General features: G+C 34.9%; 1 protein-coding gene across 2 annotated transcripts; it reads left to right on the forward strand.

The window, feature by feature from the left end:
* The first annotated feature begins 2,180 nt into the window (after nt 1–2,180).
* Nucleotides 2,181–16,199, forward strand: LOC144448876 (uncharacterized). 2 transcript variants are annotated; one of them, XM_078139213.1, is made up of 8 exons: nt 2,181–2,331; nt 3,759–4,211; nt 6,105–6,227; nt 6,678–6,836; nt 7,106–7,221; nt 7,832–7,934; nt 8,493–8,624; nt 9,934–16,199. In XM_078139213.1, the coding sequence occupies exons 2-8, from the start codon at nt 3,822–3,824 to the stop codon at nt 9,973–9,975; spliced, it is 1,065 nt and encodes a 354-aa protein (XP_077995339.1). In that variant the 5' UTR covers nt 2,181–2,331; nt 3,759–3,821; the 3' UTR covers nt 9,976–16,199. The 2 variants fall into 2 exon arrangements, with proteins under 2 accessions (XP_077995339.1, XP_077995338.1); XM_078139212.1 differs by having other exon boundaries at nt 2,182–2,331; nt 9,762–16,197.
* The last annotated feature ends 408 nt before the right edge of the window (nt 16,200–16,607 follow it).

Below are 16,607 nucleotides of genomic sequence, written 5' to 3' on the forward strand. Positions count from 1 at the left end.
GTCTCTACATTCCAAAGCACGCCCTCTACGTCGTCAATTTGAATACTTGGCAGACGAGATTTATCGGATCGCAGCTCAAGTGAGCTAATATTCTATTCAAGGATCATCATAATACAAAATAATATCATTATTACGTGTTTACGAATATTCAAAAATGCTGTCACCGGTGTTTGCACTTTAAAAGGACATCGTTTTATTATTGAATATGTTAGCTCACATACAGTATTGTTACAATTTACACCTCCACTCAGTCACTCATTTCTTTAGAAACCATGCATCCAGACTAGGTGACTGTGGGCATATGGGGTGCATACGTGCATATCCAGGGACCAACTTCAAACACTGATAAAATGTATTTACTTCGTACGTAACTACACGCTTGTACGCCATTCATTTGCTTTATGCAAAAGTATTATTCTGTGGCCATATGGATGAGGATTGGGTATTTATTTTGGATTTTGAATTTGTAAAACATTTTTATATATCATGGCTTTCAACATGAAAAATCTATGTGAAATAACATAGACAAAGTCCTTGTTTGTAACTCAATAAATTGCGAAAGATTAAGTGTAAAACCTTTGTTTATGTACGTACAATAACAAAGATTTTACACATTCATTAATCTTTTTGCAATTTATTGAGTTACAAACATAGACTTGGTCTATGCATATGTTGTTTCACATAGATTTTTCATGTAAAAAGCCATCATAAAATTGTTTTACAAATTAACAATCCAAAATAAATACCCAATCCTCATCCATATGGTCACTATTGACATCACTCTTTGTTAAACATGTTTTTGCAAAAGAAGTGATCGAAGGCGAAACTTGAGTAGGGCCAGTCGTTTTCTCTAATGCATGTCATGACAATTTTTGTGCATAGCTCCATTCTTTCATTATTAGGTCGAATAAAAAAATTGCGTGTTTCCAATAACCCGACCGACTCTAGTTTAAGTCTCCGACCTCAAACAATTTGTTTGCATGCAAGAAGGTAAAAATTCCGTTTACACCTTCATGCCATGCCTTTGCCTAATCTGTAGTCACTTAAAGCAAATCCTATTTCGGAGAGAAACCAAGTCTCTTTAGGCTATAACAGTACAGTCTACACAAAGTCATCGTCGCAAACTTAACCACGACCGTTTTACGGCACCGTTCATAACGAGCCGCGCCGGTCCCTACTATCTCGAAGTGTGCGGAAGAAATAATAACTGGTTTGCGAGAATGCACAAAGTGCTCGTCTACTTAACTTATTCATTTACTTATTTTGCACCTCATCAAACTCTTATGGAAGTATTGTGACAGACGAATTAAGTAATATAAAAGTAAAATAAAATAAAATCCCTGGATCTGGAGTCGAGTAGACCCCATTTTCTGTAAGTCATGTTACAAGTTACTATCGGCAACCAGCATTTGTTTTTATTTCGCCTTATTTTTTTTTATGATAAAACGCCAAATTTCAATCAAGTTGAACATGACATGTAATTTTAAAAAAGTATTCGCAGAAAACTATGAGTAAAAATTATTTGTATAAAATACATTATAAAAGTAAACTTTTCCAAACACAAATTTGAAGTTTAGATAGTTTTAGTCCGGATGCCAACTGTGAAGGTATAAATCGTAACGATACTGCATGGGAACTAGACTACACTAGTAGGCGTAGCAACACAAGAATTTTAATTTAAAGGAAATTATTTTATAGTAGTTCTGTAACGGTATCACGTCATATTAAAGCATCATAAAGTTTTCGCGAATATGCTGACAATTTCGGCAATGTTGCAGGTACCGTAATAATAGGGCCCGGGCGCGGCGCGCATGCATATCGCATCACGTTATTATCACCGCTCATGTTGATAATAAATTAATATATGAATGTCTACAAAACAAAGGTAATGTTACATTGGTGTTTCATTTGAATTCTGTGGCTTACAGGAAATACGCATACGTAATTTGTTGCATTCTGAGTTTCTGCGACGATGTTGATAAGATTGTTTTCTCGTCGGGTAAATCATGTCAGGTGTAAATGTTCCTCTCGGCCCGTGACCGCTCTTACATCACTGCTGACGGATATAAGACAGCAAGTTTGATTGGCTATTGGTTGATAGTCTGGGTAATGACAATACGGGGTTGTAATATTTACTCCAATCAAAATCAACGACACATAGTTGGACGTTTGCATATCAATAACGTTGCTACGTGGTTACAGGTGAACGCCAATATGGCTTCTTCCATTACGAGCACTCAACGCATACCCAGTCTTTGTGATAACAAGTACTTGTTGTGATCGCTGCACTGTTCATCGCCGATGACAGGACTTCACACAATTTCGTAGTGTGTAAGTATGTCAATACTGTAATTAGTGTGTCGAATTCAACGGACGGAATTGTAAATGGGACGTCGTCTTTGATAAAAACAACATCAAGTTGCCGAGTTGTCCCGAGTCCAGTTTCACCCACCAGTTTATTTACGATGTGTCAACACTGAGCACTTTTATTTTGGTGGCATGACACATTTGCAGGTTTTTAAAATCTAAATGTACTCATCCCAATTTCCCCTTATTACATGTATTAGACTGTACCTTTACCAAGTGTGTGTGGTAGGCTATAGAAACAGAATCTAGACGTGTCACTCAGCTTTTCGTAGTAGGCGTAAATGTTATTACCAAAACTTATACTACATTTAATAGCTTGAGGCGTTCATGTTTTATATACCATAGTATAGTGCAGTGTTTCACAAATTTCATTGATTAGAGTACGGTGGAAAATTGAAATGCAAATTTGGAAAGTACGGCTAGCTGACTCCATGGTACCAGCCGTCTTATTATTATTTGTACAAGGCATAATTCATTGATTGCGACCGAAGTTTAAAAAAAATTGCAAAGTCATCCGTTTCCGGAATACTCGACAGCCATTGTCCCATTACATGAGAGAAAACACTGGAAGATGTCCTGAGTATAACAAAGAAGTGTCAGTTTCACAGGAATTATTAAAAGTGGTGCATTCAAAAGTTTACATAAATTTGTGAAAAAACATACATGTGTTTATTTCCCCACTAATAGTAGAAATGATGTTGGCAGATATTATATTGTATTATATTGTATATATATAAGCTTGAACCATTCTGTTTTAACAATTACATGTATCAGCCAATGACTAAGCAAATTTGTTCAGTTGTGCTATTCTATTCTGCTCTCTTCTCTTCTCTTCTCTTCTCTTCTCTTCTCTTCCCTTCTCTTCTCTTCTCTTCTCTTCTCTTCTCTTCTCTTCTCTTCTCTTCTCTTCTCTTCTCTTCTCTTCTCTTCTCTTCTCTTCTCTTCTCTTCTCTTCTCTTCTCTTCTCTTCTCTTCTCTTCTCTTCTCTTCTCTTCTCTTCTCTTCTCTTCTCTTCTCTTCTCTTTTCTCTATATTCTATTCTATTCTATTCTATTCTATTCTATTCTATTCTATTCTATTCTATTCTATTCTATTCTATTCTATTCTATTCTATTCTATTCTATTCTATTCTATTCTATTCTATTCTATTCTATTCCATTCCATTCCATTCCATTCCATTCTATTCTAGCAGGAAAGCTTGCTGACAATTTGAACATACTTACATGTATAACAATATAATACCATGTGCAAACCAAGTTGAGTGTACTTAAACAAAAAATGTGGATTTATGTTCTGGTTGTTTGACAACTTGCATCTTTGTCGTCGGTTTTATGGTGATCAAAGTATGTGTCTAAATAAATGAATCTGTTCATGTTTATTTCCTGTACTAGCTCCAGCTTGAGTTTCCACAGAAGATGGTTGGAAAATAATCCCTGCGTCATTGCTCATATTGGATGTCTTCCAAGGCATCACATCACCATGGTTACAGTGTAACTATCAGTACTAACAAAACTACAGATTGGTCCATTTCAATGAAAACTGCTCCGATTGGACAAGAAAATGTAAAGTTCCCTAAAATGTCTTCAAGGAATACAGCGAGTTATAAAGCGAGAAGGTTGGGTTCGCCACGGACTATAAACAGTGTAGCTGGTAATCCAACCAAATTTCCACCGTTGTCAAGACGATCTTTACCAGACCAACGTAGCCTTAGAAATTTCAACCAATTGCAAGATGCACTTCAGATCACTGGAATAGATACCGATGTTCCAGAACCGTCCAGTCCAACGAGATCTTTGACAGCTCGGTCTGACTCAGCTAGGTCAGAGGAAATCAGAGAATTACAGGTAATTCAGGCATTTTAGTCACATTTATTTGACAATATTTGTCTGGTACAGTGGTATCCATTTTGTTTCACTTACAAGTTACAGTGCTTTTAATCGAAGTATGAACAATGAAGTACTGCAACATATTGATAGATCTGAACTTGTCCTGATGCATTGACATAGATTTAGCTATAGTAGTCACGACGTTGCCTACTCAGCAGCAAAGTTGAATAATAGTTTACTTTGATAATGTCGCTGAATGGGCATGCAATATTGATTAAACCCTGTCTATTGGTAGATATCATCATGGCTAAATGTACAAAGTGATGTATTAGACAACAAACCTTGGTAAATGTAAGAGGTACCAAATGTGAAATTTGTTATGATTGAAGTTATCAGTAATGACATCTTTGATCTGACCTTACTAAATTCTGTACAAAGACACAGACCTACTTTGGTAATGTATCAATATGTTGCAGTAGTTTGTCTTTCAGACTTTGTTTGGAAGCACTGTAAAGGTCAGGGTTTCAATCCCAGATTCTCACACATGTATCATGTTATCAGTGGAGCCATGAGGATTACATAGGATTATTTCTTTTGTTCTGGACCAACTCTTCCTATAGCTTTGTCAGACAACTGTTTTTCACACCTAATGTTTAATACTTTTTTTACAGTGGGCCTTTAAATGTTTTGTGGTTGTAAAATCTCACAGTATTGCACAAAAACAATAATGTTGAATGAATCAATATTTGGCAGAAGATAAAGATGATCAAAACATTACTGGTCGTAAATAATCTCTAATTGTTTTCATGACTTCACTTCCAATCAATACATTTACTTGTAATAGCAAGATATTCAGTTTTTACCACTCGGTATTCGGTTTACTGAGATAGACACAAACTAAAACTATTGTCGCAACATGTTGATACAACAGTGATAAGCTATTGAATGGACATTGGATTAATTATAGTCTCGGTAGGGAGGCGTCTCTGCAAACTAGTTTATTTAGAGTTCCATGAACTTGCAGCAGTACTGTTTTAGGACTTCCAATGTTTACACTATCTTGATCACAGGGTGATTAGAATCGCACAACAGAGGAACCGCTATCACCCACTTGTGTAATCTACCATATTAAAGAACAATAGATTTAGTTTGCATCTATCTTGGTAAACCGAAAGCTTCATTACCAGAGTTGTATCTATTTGAGTCTAACAAGGGTTCACACTCAGCCTAGAATCTAGTCATGTGGGGATTTTTTTTGTTCCTGACTTTAACCCTACCACGCCTGGCATTTTGCTAGTTGTTATTCAAACCTAAAATTAGATTATGATTTCCTGCAGTGATGATTAAATATGGTAATTATGTTTACATCATATAGCTCAACCCTCTAAGTTGGTTCTAATCGCGTTGTGATGCTAATCACATCACATCACAGTGGGGAAAATTAAAAACCCAATAAGAATTTGTTTGTGTCTTCTTTCTGGTTGAGCATTCATTAAAGTAATCAGCTGTTAGCGAAATGCCAGGTGTGGTAGGGGAAAAGTGAGAGCCAAAAATCACATTCTTGCAAACCAGAGCTTTCTTCCGCGACACTGCGAAATATGTGCGTCTTGGACATGACGTACAAAAGGCTGTGGTTGATGACGATGCAAAAATCCATACACAACTGAATTATAGGCTAGTGTACACTTTACTAATCAACCATATACGAGTTCTTGGATGTCATGTGTCATATTGTCAGCTATGATTGCACCAAATATATTGTTGTTTTGATGACTTGAGAACCCTCTTGTATTTGTATTTGATTCTATTCAGTGCAGAATCGATATTTAAGTTATTAGTGAAGTACATGTAAGAAAACCAACCGAGGAATAAGAGTATTTTTTCAGATGTGTTTTATGTACTTCTTTTCAGGCCAAAGAAAAACAGTATAAAAACAAGATTACATCATTACAAAAACTTATTGAACAACTGCGGGCTGAGATCAAAACAAAACAGGAAGAAATAGACAGTCTTCAATTAAAAATACAAGAAACAGTAAGTTGAAAATTAGTTGTTTTCATTGAAAAATTTCTTTCACAGGATTCAATTTCACGCACAGCACATTTTAGCATTATCTAAATGTTTTTGTTCTACCCTCGTTGGCCTTTAATCTTTATGGGCTGATGATGAGGGCGCCCTCACATGGTATAAATCTCCCAGACTAAGTGTACTGTGATGCATTATACACATGTTAACTGATGGTGAGAGCAACATCATACATCTGTTTCCTTGAGGGACTGTGGGTCACTCCAACACAGTACAGACTGTTTCCCGAAGGAGAAGCCCAAGGTATCACTTCTTGAATAAAACTATGAATTTGGTATGGTACATACATACGTATGTGACAGTCATACCTTACACATTGAAAGTAGCAAAAAATGATAAATATTGTAGAAAACTTTTTTTTTTCTTTCTGTTTCAATTTGATCTATTTTATTTCCATAGGAACAAAAGTACAAACAGTTATATGAAGAAGAAAAAGCAAATCATGAAAAAACAAAAGAAGAACTCAAAGAAGCATTGAAACTATTAAATCAAAAGAATAATTATATAGATGAACTGAAGGCAAATCATGAGAAGAGGATGAGAGAGTCTACAGATAAGGTAAGACTAAGACTAAGAGATAAGCTGAGATGGCGGAGGAGGACATTTAGAGGGGCATGATTCAGTCCCAGGTTCTCATGATATCACTGATTAGTGCTATCTTATCAGTGGTGCCATATAAGGATTACATAGGATAATTTTTTTGTACAGGACCAACTTTTTCTATAAGTCTACCACATGACTTTTTTCACCAAAATTTCAACCCTAATCTGATATGGGCCTTGATGACAGATGTACAGTTAACACAATTTATCAATGTCTATCTGCAGTATGAAAACAGACTTAGAGAATTACGTCTACAGAAAGATAAGGAAATAGCTGAGAGAGATGCAAAACTGGAAGGATTGAAAAGGAGAATGGCAGAGGCTTTGAAAGACAACTCATGGTAAGTTGAGTGTGATTGGCTGAAGCTTTAAGACAACTCATGGTAAGTTGAGTGTGATTGGCTGAGGCTTTGAAAGACAACTCATGGTAAGTTGAGTGTGATTGGCTGAGGCTTTGAAAGACAACTCATGATAAGTTGAGTGTGATTGGCTGAGGCTTTGAAAGACAACTCATGGTAAGTTGAGTGTGATTGGCTGAAGCTTTGAAAGACAACTCATGGTAAGTTGATTGTGATTGGCTGAGGCTTTGAAAGACAACTCATGGTAAGTTGAGTATGATTGGCTGAGGCTTTAAGACAGCTCATGGTAAGTTGATTGTGATTGGGTGAGGCTTTGAAAGACAACTCATGTTAAGTTGAGTGTGATTGGCTGAGGCTTTGAAAGACAACTCATGGTAAGTTGAGTGTGATTGGCTGAGGTTTTAAGACAACTCATGGTGAGTTGAGTGTGGTTGGTTGAGGCTATAAATGACAACACAATGTTTAGTTGAGTGTAAACACCATGGTCCTGTGTGTTCAATACTAGAGTATTTCAATTAATGTATAGCTTTGTTACATTAGTATATATCACACAGTTACATATGCACTGACCTTTCTTTGAAACTTTTCATAGGGAGAGACAGCAACAGTTGGAAGAGCTGAGCAAGGAACTGGCAAGAATCAATGAAGAATGTAGACTCCTGAAGTCTAAGATGAAAGCACTCAAAGTTAGAGATGTAGGTATCCCATGAACATGTAACATAGCTTCTCAATGTTTTATTGCAATATGTGTAGTGAGGTAAAATCTGCCTCAGTCACTCCACATCAGTTTCCTTTGGCAAACCGTACAGGCTAAAAAATGATTCCAAGTTTTATCTTTTTTTCATTGAAAAAATTGTGGTTTGATGAAATAAAATATCCTAAAATAAAAACTTGTTTGAATTAAATAATATTAACGTGAAATAGAAGTATGGATTCCAACGAAAAATTACAAATAAATGATTAAAATTAATTAGTCTGGAACACCGAAAAATACAAAAACTACAGCCAGAAAAAGAATGATAGTTTTGGCCTGTACAGCTTGCCATAGTTTCCTATCATTATTGTGTTCAGAGCAGTTAAAGTTGCACAAGCTGAATTGTAACCTTTTTTGCTTATATAAGTATACTTCTTTCTTTCATTCTTACCTAAATGAATGCTAGTAGCAAAATTCTTTCATCTGACTTGGTTTCAGTATATCTCCTACATGTAAATTCCTTGTGAATCAATTGTTTGTTGTTGATTTTTTTATACAGGATAACTGTAAAAATTGTCAAGATTTGCTGAAGCAAGTTGAATTGAAGACAACAACGGTCGTCAACCAAGAGGCAACAATAAAACAGTTAGCAACTCTATGTAAGAAGTTTGAAGTTCAGCTAAGTCAACAGGTACAGACATCATTTTATTGATTCAATATTTATTAGCGGCAGTTCAGCAATCTGCAAATTATGATCACAATCAGTATTTTGCAACGTAGATTTATAATTTGATCTCTGAATTATTTGCCGAATTCTTTGCCTCTGTTTGATTGATTCACCATTCACCAGTAGGTTTTAACAATCTGCAAGTTATGATCACAATCATTATTTTGCAACGTAGAGTCATAATTTGACCTGAATTCTTTGTTGCAGTTTGATTGATTCACCATTCACTAGTGGGATTTCAAGTATGCAAGTTACAATCACAATTATTATTTGGCAACGTAAATTTATATATTTTATCTCTGAATTCTTTGCCAATGTTTATAAACAATTACTGACTATGTCTTGACAAGTTAGGGGGCCATTACAACATCATAATATCTTTTCACATCGATCAAGTTGATGATATGCATCATAATATGTTTGCTTGTTGATCAATGTCGACCAGAGAGCGGCATATGACATGCAGTGATGAAACATGTCTGTTTCTCGATGAAATCAAACTTGGCATGTGATATGCTGTAGAAATTTTTATTAAAGACTAATACTTGCATATTTCACTAGATAACAAAAACATAAAAATAAGTAGTGACTAGGAAAGTGTTTTCATTTACATAAACACAATGCACCAGTTAGGGTCATAATGCTTCAAACACATAAAGGAATTGACAAAATAACACTGTAGTATGTATGTAAATAATGCACCAACTAACTATTTCTGAATTCTAGGGTTTGATTGGATGTTACCTTGATGTTATCAATCAATTACACAATCTTTGATCACATGTATTTTCTTAAAAAAAAAATATTTCTAAGTCATGTCAAAAAAGCTATTAGTGATCTAGTGTCCAAGCATTTATTTGAATACTTGATGTTATGACGCCCTCACAGCGAATGTTAGAAAGTATTTATCTGTATTGTTCAAAGATCAAGCAATAATCCAATCCAATCGCATTTTCCAATGAACCAACACAGCCACCTGTGCGATTTTGTAGGCTTTGTATTTGGTGAAGAGGAGGAAATTTCTTTGAACTTCATTTTCAAACTGTTTGTTTATGTGGTACATGTATTATACGTCACTGTGAATGTTTCCCTCTCTTGTAGGATCTATTATTGAAGGAGTGGGCTGATAGTAAAGGCTATGATATCGGAAGAATACCAAATAGCAAAAAAGAAAGCAAATAACGAGATGTTGCCATGTAGAACAGTAATAAATACATTGTGTGTGGGGTACTGAGATGCAATGACTGGCAACAGACATTTCTTCCATTTACAGGAGGAATTCTTCCTACTAGCCAAGAAGGTGCAAAGACACTAAGTGCTATGGAAGTAGTAGGCAATTATCAAGACAACACAGCAGGTGATTGACTGGATGTACCATATTAGTGTATGATGGTGTATAGCTTCACGTTTGTATTTACACCGATGTTACTCACCAATACTGTATGTGTGTGTGTACAAACGACTGGTCTGTTATAGTGTGTGTCTTTTGGTGGCAACCAACTTGGAATACCAGAAAGTGAAGTCAGCACACCACAAGCCTACATGTACTTGGAGCAAAAACGTACTCACGTATCTGTGCTGTGTACTACTATGGGATGTTACTGTATTTTTTTATCCAGTGAAATTGAAATTGATAAAGTTCAAAATGCTGATGAACTAATGGCAGCTATTGAAATTCTGTGTAGTATGTATGACAAGCAGAGATGAAGCGTTGTAAACCTGTGTTCTCTTTATGACAATAATACTTTATGTACACTATAAAGTTTTTATTACATCTGTAATAAGATGTTCTTTTGTTTGTTTAGAATACCAAGATGTGTCAGCCCTAGACAGTGTGCCCTCTAGTGATAACCAAATTTGTTGTTGTGAGTCAAAATGAGAAAAACTGGCATATCTTCTGAGTTACCACACACTATAGTAAGAGAGAGGGGAACACCAAATTTTGGTGCATCACTAGAAATTGTGTGTGTCAGTAGCACGTCAAATTGGCTTGGAGGGCACACTGGCCTTAGCTAAAGTCTCGGTGAAGATTACACATGTATATAGTGAGATGAACCATTCATCACGGAAGTATAGATGGATGGATATTTAAACTAAGATCTGTTACAAATACATAAAGTACATGAATGTCTTTGTTTGTTTTATTGAAACCCATGACACCTAATTATAATAATTATAATAAATTTGTGAATACCTACATGTGCTGGCAGCTACAAAAATTTCTTTATTTACTTGAAGCTAAGTAATTGATATTTCATCAACTTTTGAAATAAGTTTTAAATTATATCAGTGCAAGCAAGTGTGATTATTTTATATTTGAATTTCAACATTAAGTAGTTGTAAATTTCTGACATAGACCTCTGGGATTGCATACTGATATGTTTGAGTAAATGAGTTCTGATTGGTCAGTATTTCTCAAATTGACCAATCAGGTCACATAAATTCCAGCCACTTAGCTCTGATTGGTCAAAATGACCAACTAGTCTGATACTGATAAATTTAAGTAACTGAACTTTGATTCGGTAATAATTTGTCAAATTGACCAATCAGGTCACACAAAAATAACTTTCAGTATGAGCTCTGGTTAATCAAGTACTTGGTCAAAATGAACTTTTTATTGTCATGTTTCAGTAAATAGGCTCCCTCCAATTGGTCAGTTTTACATGGTATAACATAAACAACCAATCAGATCACATGATGAATACTAGTAGTTACATTTCTGTAACTGAGCTCTGATTGGTCAAAGTTACAAACACTGATGTGTTTTAGTAAAGCAACCATGGTAGTGTAGTAGCCTATCATCTCAATAGCGAATTATCTCACTTTTCACACTGTAAACACAACAAAGTAGAAATAACAAATTTTTCATAACTTTTTTTTTTTCTTTTTGGTTGAACTGTCAGCCCAACTCTACTAAAAGTACTATGTAAAGGATCCACCGATTTGAAAAAATCTATTTACCATTTTAAATTGATACATTCTAATTATGATTGTAAATGAAATAATGGGACAAGAACTTTAAGTTTTGTCTAACTTTATTTCTAGTGTACATTCCATTAGTAACGCTAATTCTTTGAATCTATAATTTTTATAAAACTGTAAATATTGGGAGTTGTAAGTTGACTTTTAGACTGTAACAGTTTGATCAATTGGTGCCATAATGTGTACAGTTTTTTTCTTATACATTTTATGATTTTAGTAATAATTCCAAGGTAATGAGTGTTTGAGTGTGTTGATTTGTTATGATTTTTGTTCATGTTTTTATCTGACAGTTTCATTGGGTTGAATATCCTGGTATAAAAGATATAAGGCTTCATCAATTAAATATTTTGTTTGCCATCCTTGGACTTCACCAAAACCTACCAGGCAGTCAGGGAAATAAAACAAACCACAGAATAAACTCACTAGCATGTCATGTAAATTCACTTTTCTGTTCATTCGTTACCCGTTTGTACCTAAATCGACTAGACTGTTCAAATAGAAATGTTTGACTGTCTTAAAACAACTATTTGGAGATATGTAGTTATTCTGAAGATATTTGAAGTCTTTCCATTTACAATAGCATAAAATACGGCCTTCCATGGAAATTTTGAGCAAATGAAATGTTTTTTTTCTTCTTCTAAATCTACGACTAAACCTACCTGCATGCAGACGGCAAACAAAGAATTTAATTGATGTTGCCTGACGAGATTTGTTTAAGACAACCATGTAGTTAAAAACACTTCATTGTGTCTGAGGCTTATACTAAGTAACATTTTTTATTTACGTTTGTTCATTGTTATTAAGACTTTAATTCTGATTTGATGTGTTCAAACAGGATGTCAGTATTATGTATTATTCATTAGGTAAAATAAAATTTTTATGTGTGTTTCTGATAACCCAGCCGATCCTTGTTTAAGTAGTCTAGTCCGTGAATGGTATCGTTACGATTTACACTTCCACTCACTACATTGGCATCCAGACTAAGTTTAAGCTGCCAACACTGAACATTTTTAAACATTTACAAAAATAGATACAAAATTCTTGACCTTCATGCACATGTTTTCTTTCCCCTGTGATATCGGTACATACTTCATCAAACTAGTATCACAGAAGAGGTATTGTGATTGACATTTCATTTTGTTTTGTCAGCGCAATATTTTTCAAAAATAAAAAAAACAATTAAAAAGGTAAAGATGAAATAAAAACCTGACCTACCTACCCTATTATCTGAGGTCATATTATCAGAAACACACAAGTTTTTTTTTTTTTCGCCTTAAGTATGTTATTATATCAGTTTCCTGGTTTAAGAACCATGACCTTTGTGTACTTGTTCCCAAGGGCATTTCTTTTCAGAGAAAAATATCTGCTAAGTGCTTTATAATGTCAAAGGAAATCATGTGATAATTGTGTGACAGGTGAATTGAAAATTGTCTATGGAGTATGTCAGCATACAATATTGAGTGATTAAATGATTGTCTGACCCTACCACAGACTGACAGATCTGTTGTCGTGGACATTGCTGGTAATCTCTTGCTAATGCACATTGCAGTGATTACAGAAGATTTCAACTTTGCTTGCAAATGTGTTTATACGATGTATAAAGATCAGTAAGACTGATCACAAGGTTTCATCTTGAGATAGACACCATAAAGAGAACACACAAACATCTCTTACAAAGTGTCTGCTCTGTAGACACAATAAAGATAACACATAAACACCCCTTACAGTGTCTGCTCTGTAGACACAATAAAGACAACACACAAAACATCCCTTACACAGTGTCTGCTCTGTAGACACAATAAAGATAACACACAAACACCCCTGACACAGTGTCTGCTCTGTAGACACAGTAAAGATAACACACAAACATCTCTTACACAGTGTCTGCTCTGTACTACTGTAGACACAATAAAGATAACACACAAACACCCCTTACACAGTGTCTGCTCTGTAGACACAATAAAGATAACACACAAACACCCCTTACAGTGTCTGCTCTGTAGACACAATACAAATAACCGTGTCTGCTTTGTAGACACAAAGAAAATAACACACAAACACCCCTTACAGTGTCTGCTCTGTAGACACAATAAAGATAACACACAAACACTTCTTACACAGTGTCTGCTCTGTATTTCATAAACGACAGCAAATACAAATGTAACAAAATACAAAGCAGACTGTGTATTTGTGTGTTATCTTTATTCAACATGAAACCTTGTGATCAGTCTCACTGATCTTGATGCATAATTTAATAGCATTTGAGAACTAAGAGAAAATCTCCTGTAAGGGAATGCCCACAAGAAGTATGTCTGTCTATTCCAAGTGCTAACCTGACCAGCAAAATTTTGTGTATGTTTTCAAGACAGGTCAATCATGTTCTACATGTTGGAAATTTCACCATATGTCATGTAACTGGTTACATTTCATGCTGTAATTACTAAAAGAGGCTGTGTTTTTCACCTACCACCACAGCTACACTAGTTTGTATTGACTTCTGGGCATCCATTCTGATATTTCAGATTTGTACTTGAAACTGAGTTCTCGAGATATCAGATGTAAAATTTAAAAGTTGATCATAGGGACACAAGTGTTATCAACTTTTTGAATCAATCGTTTCATATATAGTGGTTTCTTTACGCTTCCAGAATCCATTGATTCCCAATTTTAATATTCTTCCAACTATAGTGGGTTCTCTAGACTTCCAGCATTCCTTCCCACTTTCAGAATAATTCCATCATATACAGTTGGTTCCTTAAGAGTTCCAGCATCTATTCCCAGTTTCAGAATTGTTCCATCATACCAGTATATAGTGGGTTCCTTAGCCTTCCAAAATTGGTTCCATAATATATAATGGGTTTCCTTAGACTTCCAATATCCATTCGCAATTTCAGAATGGTTCCATCATATATAGTGGGTTTCCTTAGACTTCCAGCAACCATTCCCAATTTCAGAATTGGTTCCATCACATATAGTGGGTTTCCTTAGAATTCTAGCAACCATTCCCAATTTCAGAATTGGTTCCATAATATATAATGGGTTTTCTTAGACTTCCAGCATCCATTCCCAATTTCAGAATTGGTTCCATCATATATAGTGGGTTCCTTAGACTTCCAGCAACCATTCATAATTTTAGAATAGTTCCATCATACCGGTATATAGTGGGTTCCTTAGCCTTCCAGAATTGGTTCCATCATATTATATATTGGGATCTGTACACTTCCAGTATCCATGCCCAATGTCAGAATCTATCCCATAATATATAATGGGTTCCATAGATTTCCAGCATCCATTTTGGATTTCAGTATTGTTAAAACAAGTTCGTAACACACTTTAAACTTAGTACTACTTACAGTAGTCTTCCAAGTAATGTACAACCTTTGCTGGGTTCATCTTATGAATGTCCTCACAACATGTGCTTACAAAAACGACCAACAGTTCAGTAGTCAACGCTAACAGTAATTACACATAATGACTCTACTAACTTAGATACTGCAGTCACTTCACGATAAAGATTACATCAATCAGAAATTGTCTCCCTCTGTGATTGACTGATTCTGTCTACCGATGGCAAGTTATTGTTCATGGAGATGCTACTGACATCAACTAACAGGCAGACAGAGTATATTAAAACCAAGTAAGAACAAGAAAATTTGCACCCAGAATCCATTTTCTGGCCAATACTTCATGAAGTAAAATATTGAAACGTTGAATTCTTTTTCAAAAGCATGTTTTGTGAGAACAGTCAAGATTAAGATTCTCAGCTATCTACCATTTTTACTTGCTTTAGATTTGATAAAAAGTTACAACACATATATTACATCATACAATATAACTCTCAACATTCGAAATTGAAAGCGAACGACCAAACAATAACAATAACATTGTTGTTTGCACTTAGTGCTTGTTCTCTTTTCAAACAGAGCATTCTGAAGTGTTTTGGCGTATTACACGTTCTTATTGGTTGAGTGAATTCACTCAGAGCTCGTGTGGCTACCTATGGCATCTTGTCAGATGTATGTAACAAGAGCTCACATAAGAACAAGTGACAGTAAACGTAACAGCCAAAAATCAATCGCAAGTGTACACTACATCAGATTTTAATCAGATTGCTTCAGACCCAACATATTTTAACTCAAATAACTCATATGGAAGCCCATTCTTGAAATTCGATCAATCACCATCATGTTTTCAAAGAAGTCATCAAATCTATGATTTCGATCACATTTAGTGACAATTTTGAATATGCAAATATTTTGAGATCATTTTATCCTGTTTTGTGAAAAGGTACACGTGAAATTTTCGTAATGACTATAACTTAGAACATGTTGGGGCTTTCTTGAACAAGTAACATTAAAATTTAAGACTTCTATTTCTAAGGTGTGCACTACATCACTCACCCTTGATATTAAAATGATATGAAACACACACACACATTATGTAAATCTTCAGTATTGTTATTTAAATAAATGAAGAGTACACATTATTTGTACAGCATACTTTATTTAAGTGTAAAAATGAACTGCTGTAATATAAAATACATAATTATACACTGTACAAGATAAGGAGTGATTGTTGATGTTTTAGTGATTTCTTTGCATATGTTTTGTACATAACTGTGTAAATAAAACAAAATTATACTTTATTGATAGTTTCCACTGTAATTGTCACGAGCACCACTTTGCTGACCATATCAACTATTGTTTTTGTTGTCAGTATGTTTGGCACCAACAGTTCTCAGACCCTGTATAATTAATACTGATTTTAAGTGGCAAGTTTATTGTTTAAAATGTTTTACTTTTCTCTAGGTTTTGATAATAAAGAATTCAAATAAGAGATATACTGATATTAAATTACATGCAAACATGCTCTTATAATGAAATCACAATACGCCATATTCCGGTGACTGAAGTTCCAGCCATTTCTCAGGTAACCACCACAAGAGGGCGCACCAGATTTGGCAAA

The sequence above is a fragment of the Glandiceps talaboti genome, chromosome 18, assembly GCF_964340395.1.
Source record: "Glandiceps talaboti chromosome 18, keGlaTala1.1, whole genome shotgun sequence".
NCBI classification, from domain to species: domain Eukaryota; kingdom Metazoa; phylum Hemichordata; class Enteropneusta; family Spengelidae; genus Glandiceps; species Glandiceps talaboti.

Excerpts from the sequence above, each read along its gene's own strand:
- LOC144448876 (XM_078139212.1), top strand. The coding sequence starts at position 3,822 with ATGTCTTCCAAGGCATCACATCACCATGGTTACAGTGTAACTATCAGT. Across the intron at positions 7,222-7,831 it reads GCTTTGAAAGACAACTCATG|GGAGAGACAGCAACAGTTGG; the intron begins GTAAGTTGAGTG and ends AACTTTTCATAG. Across the intron at positions 7,935-8,492 it reads AAGCACTCAAAGTTAGAGAT|GATAACTGTAAAAATTGTCA; the intron begins GTAGGTATCCCA and ends TTTTTTATACAG.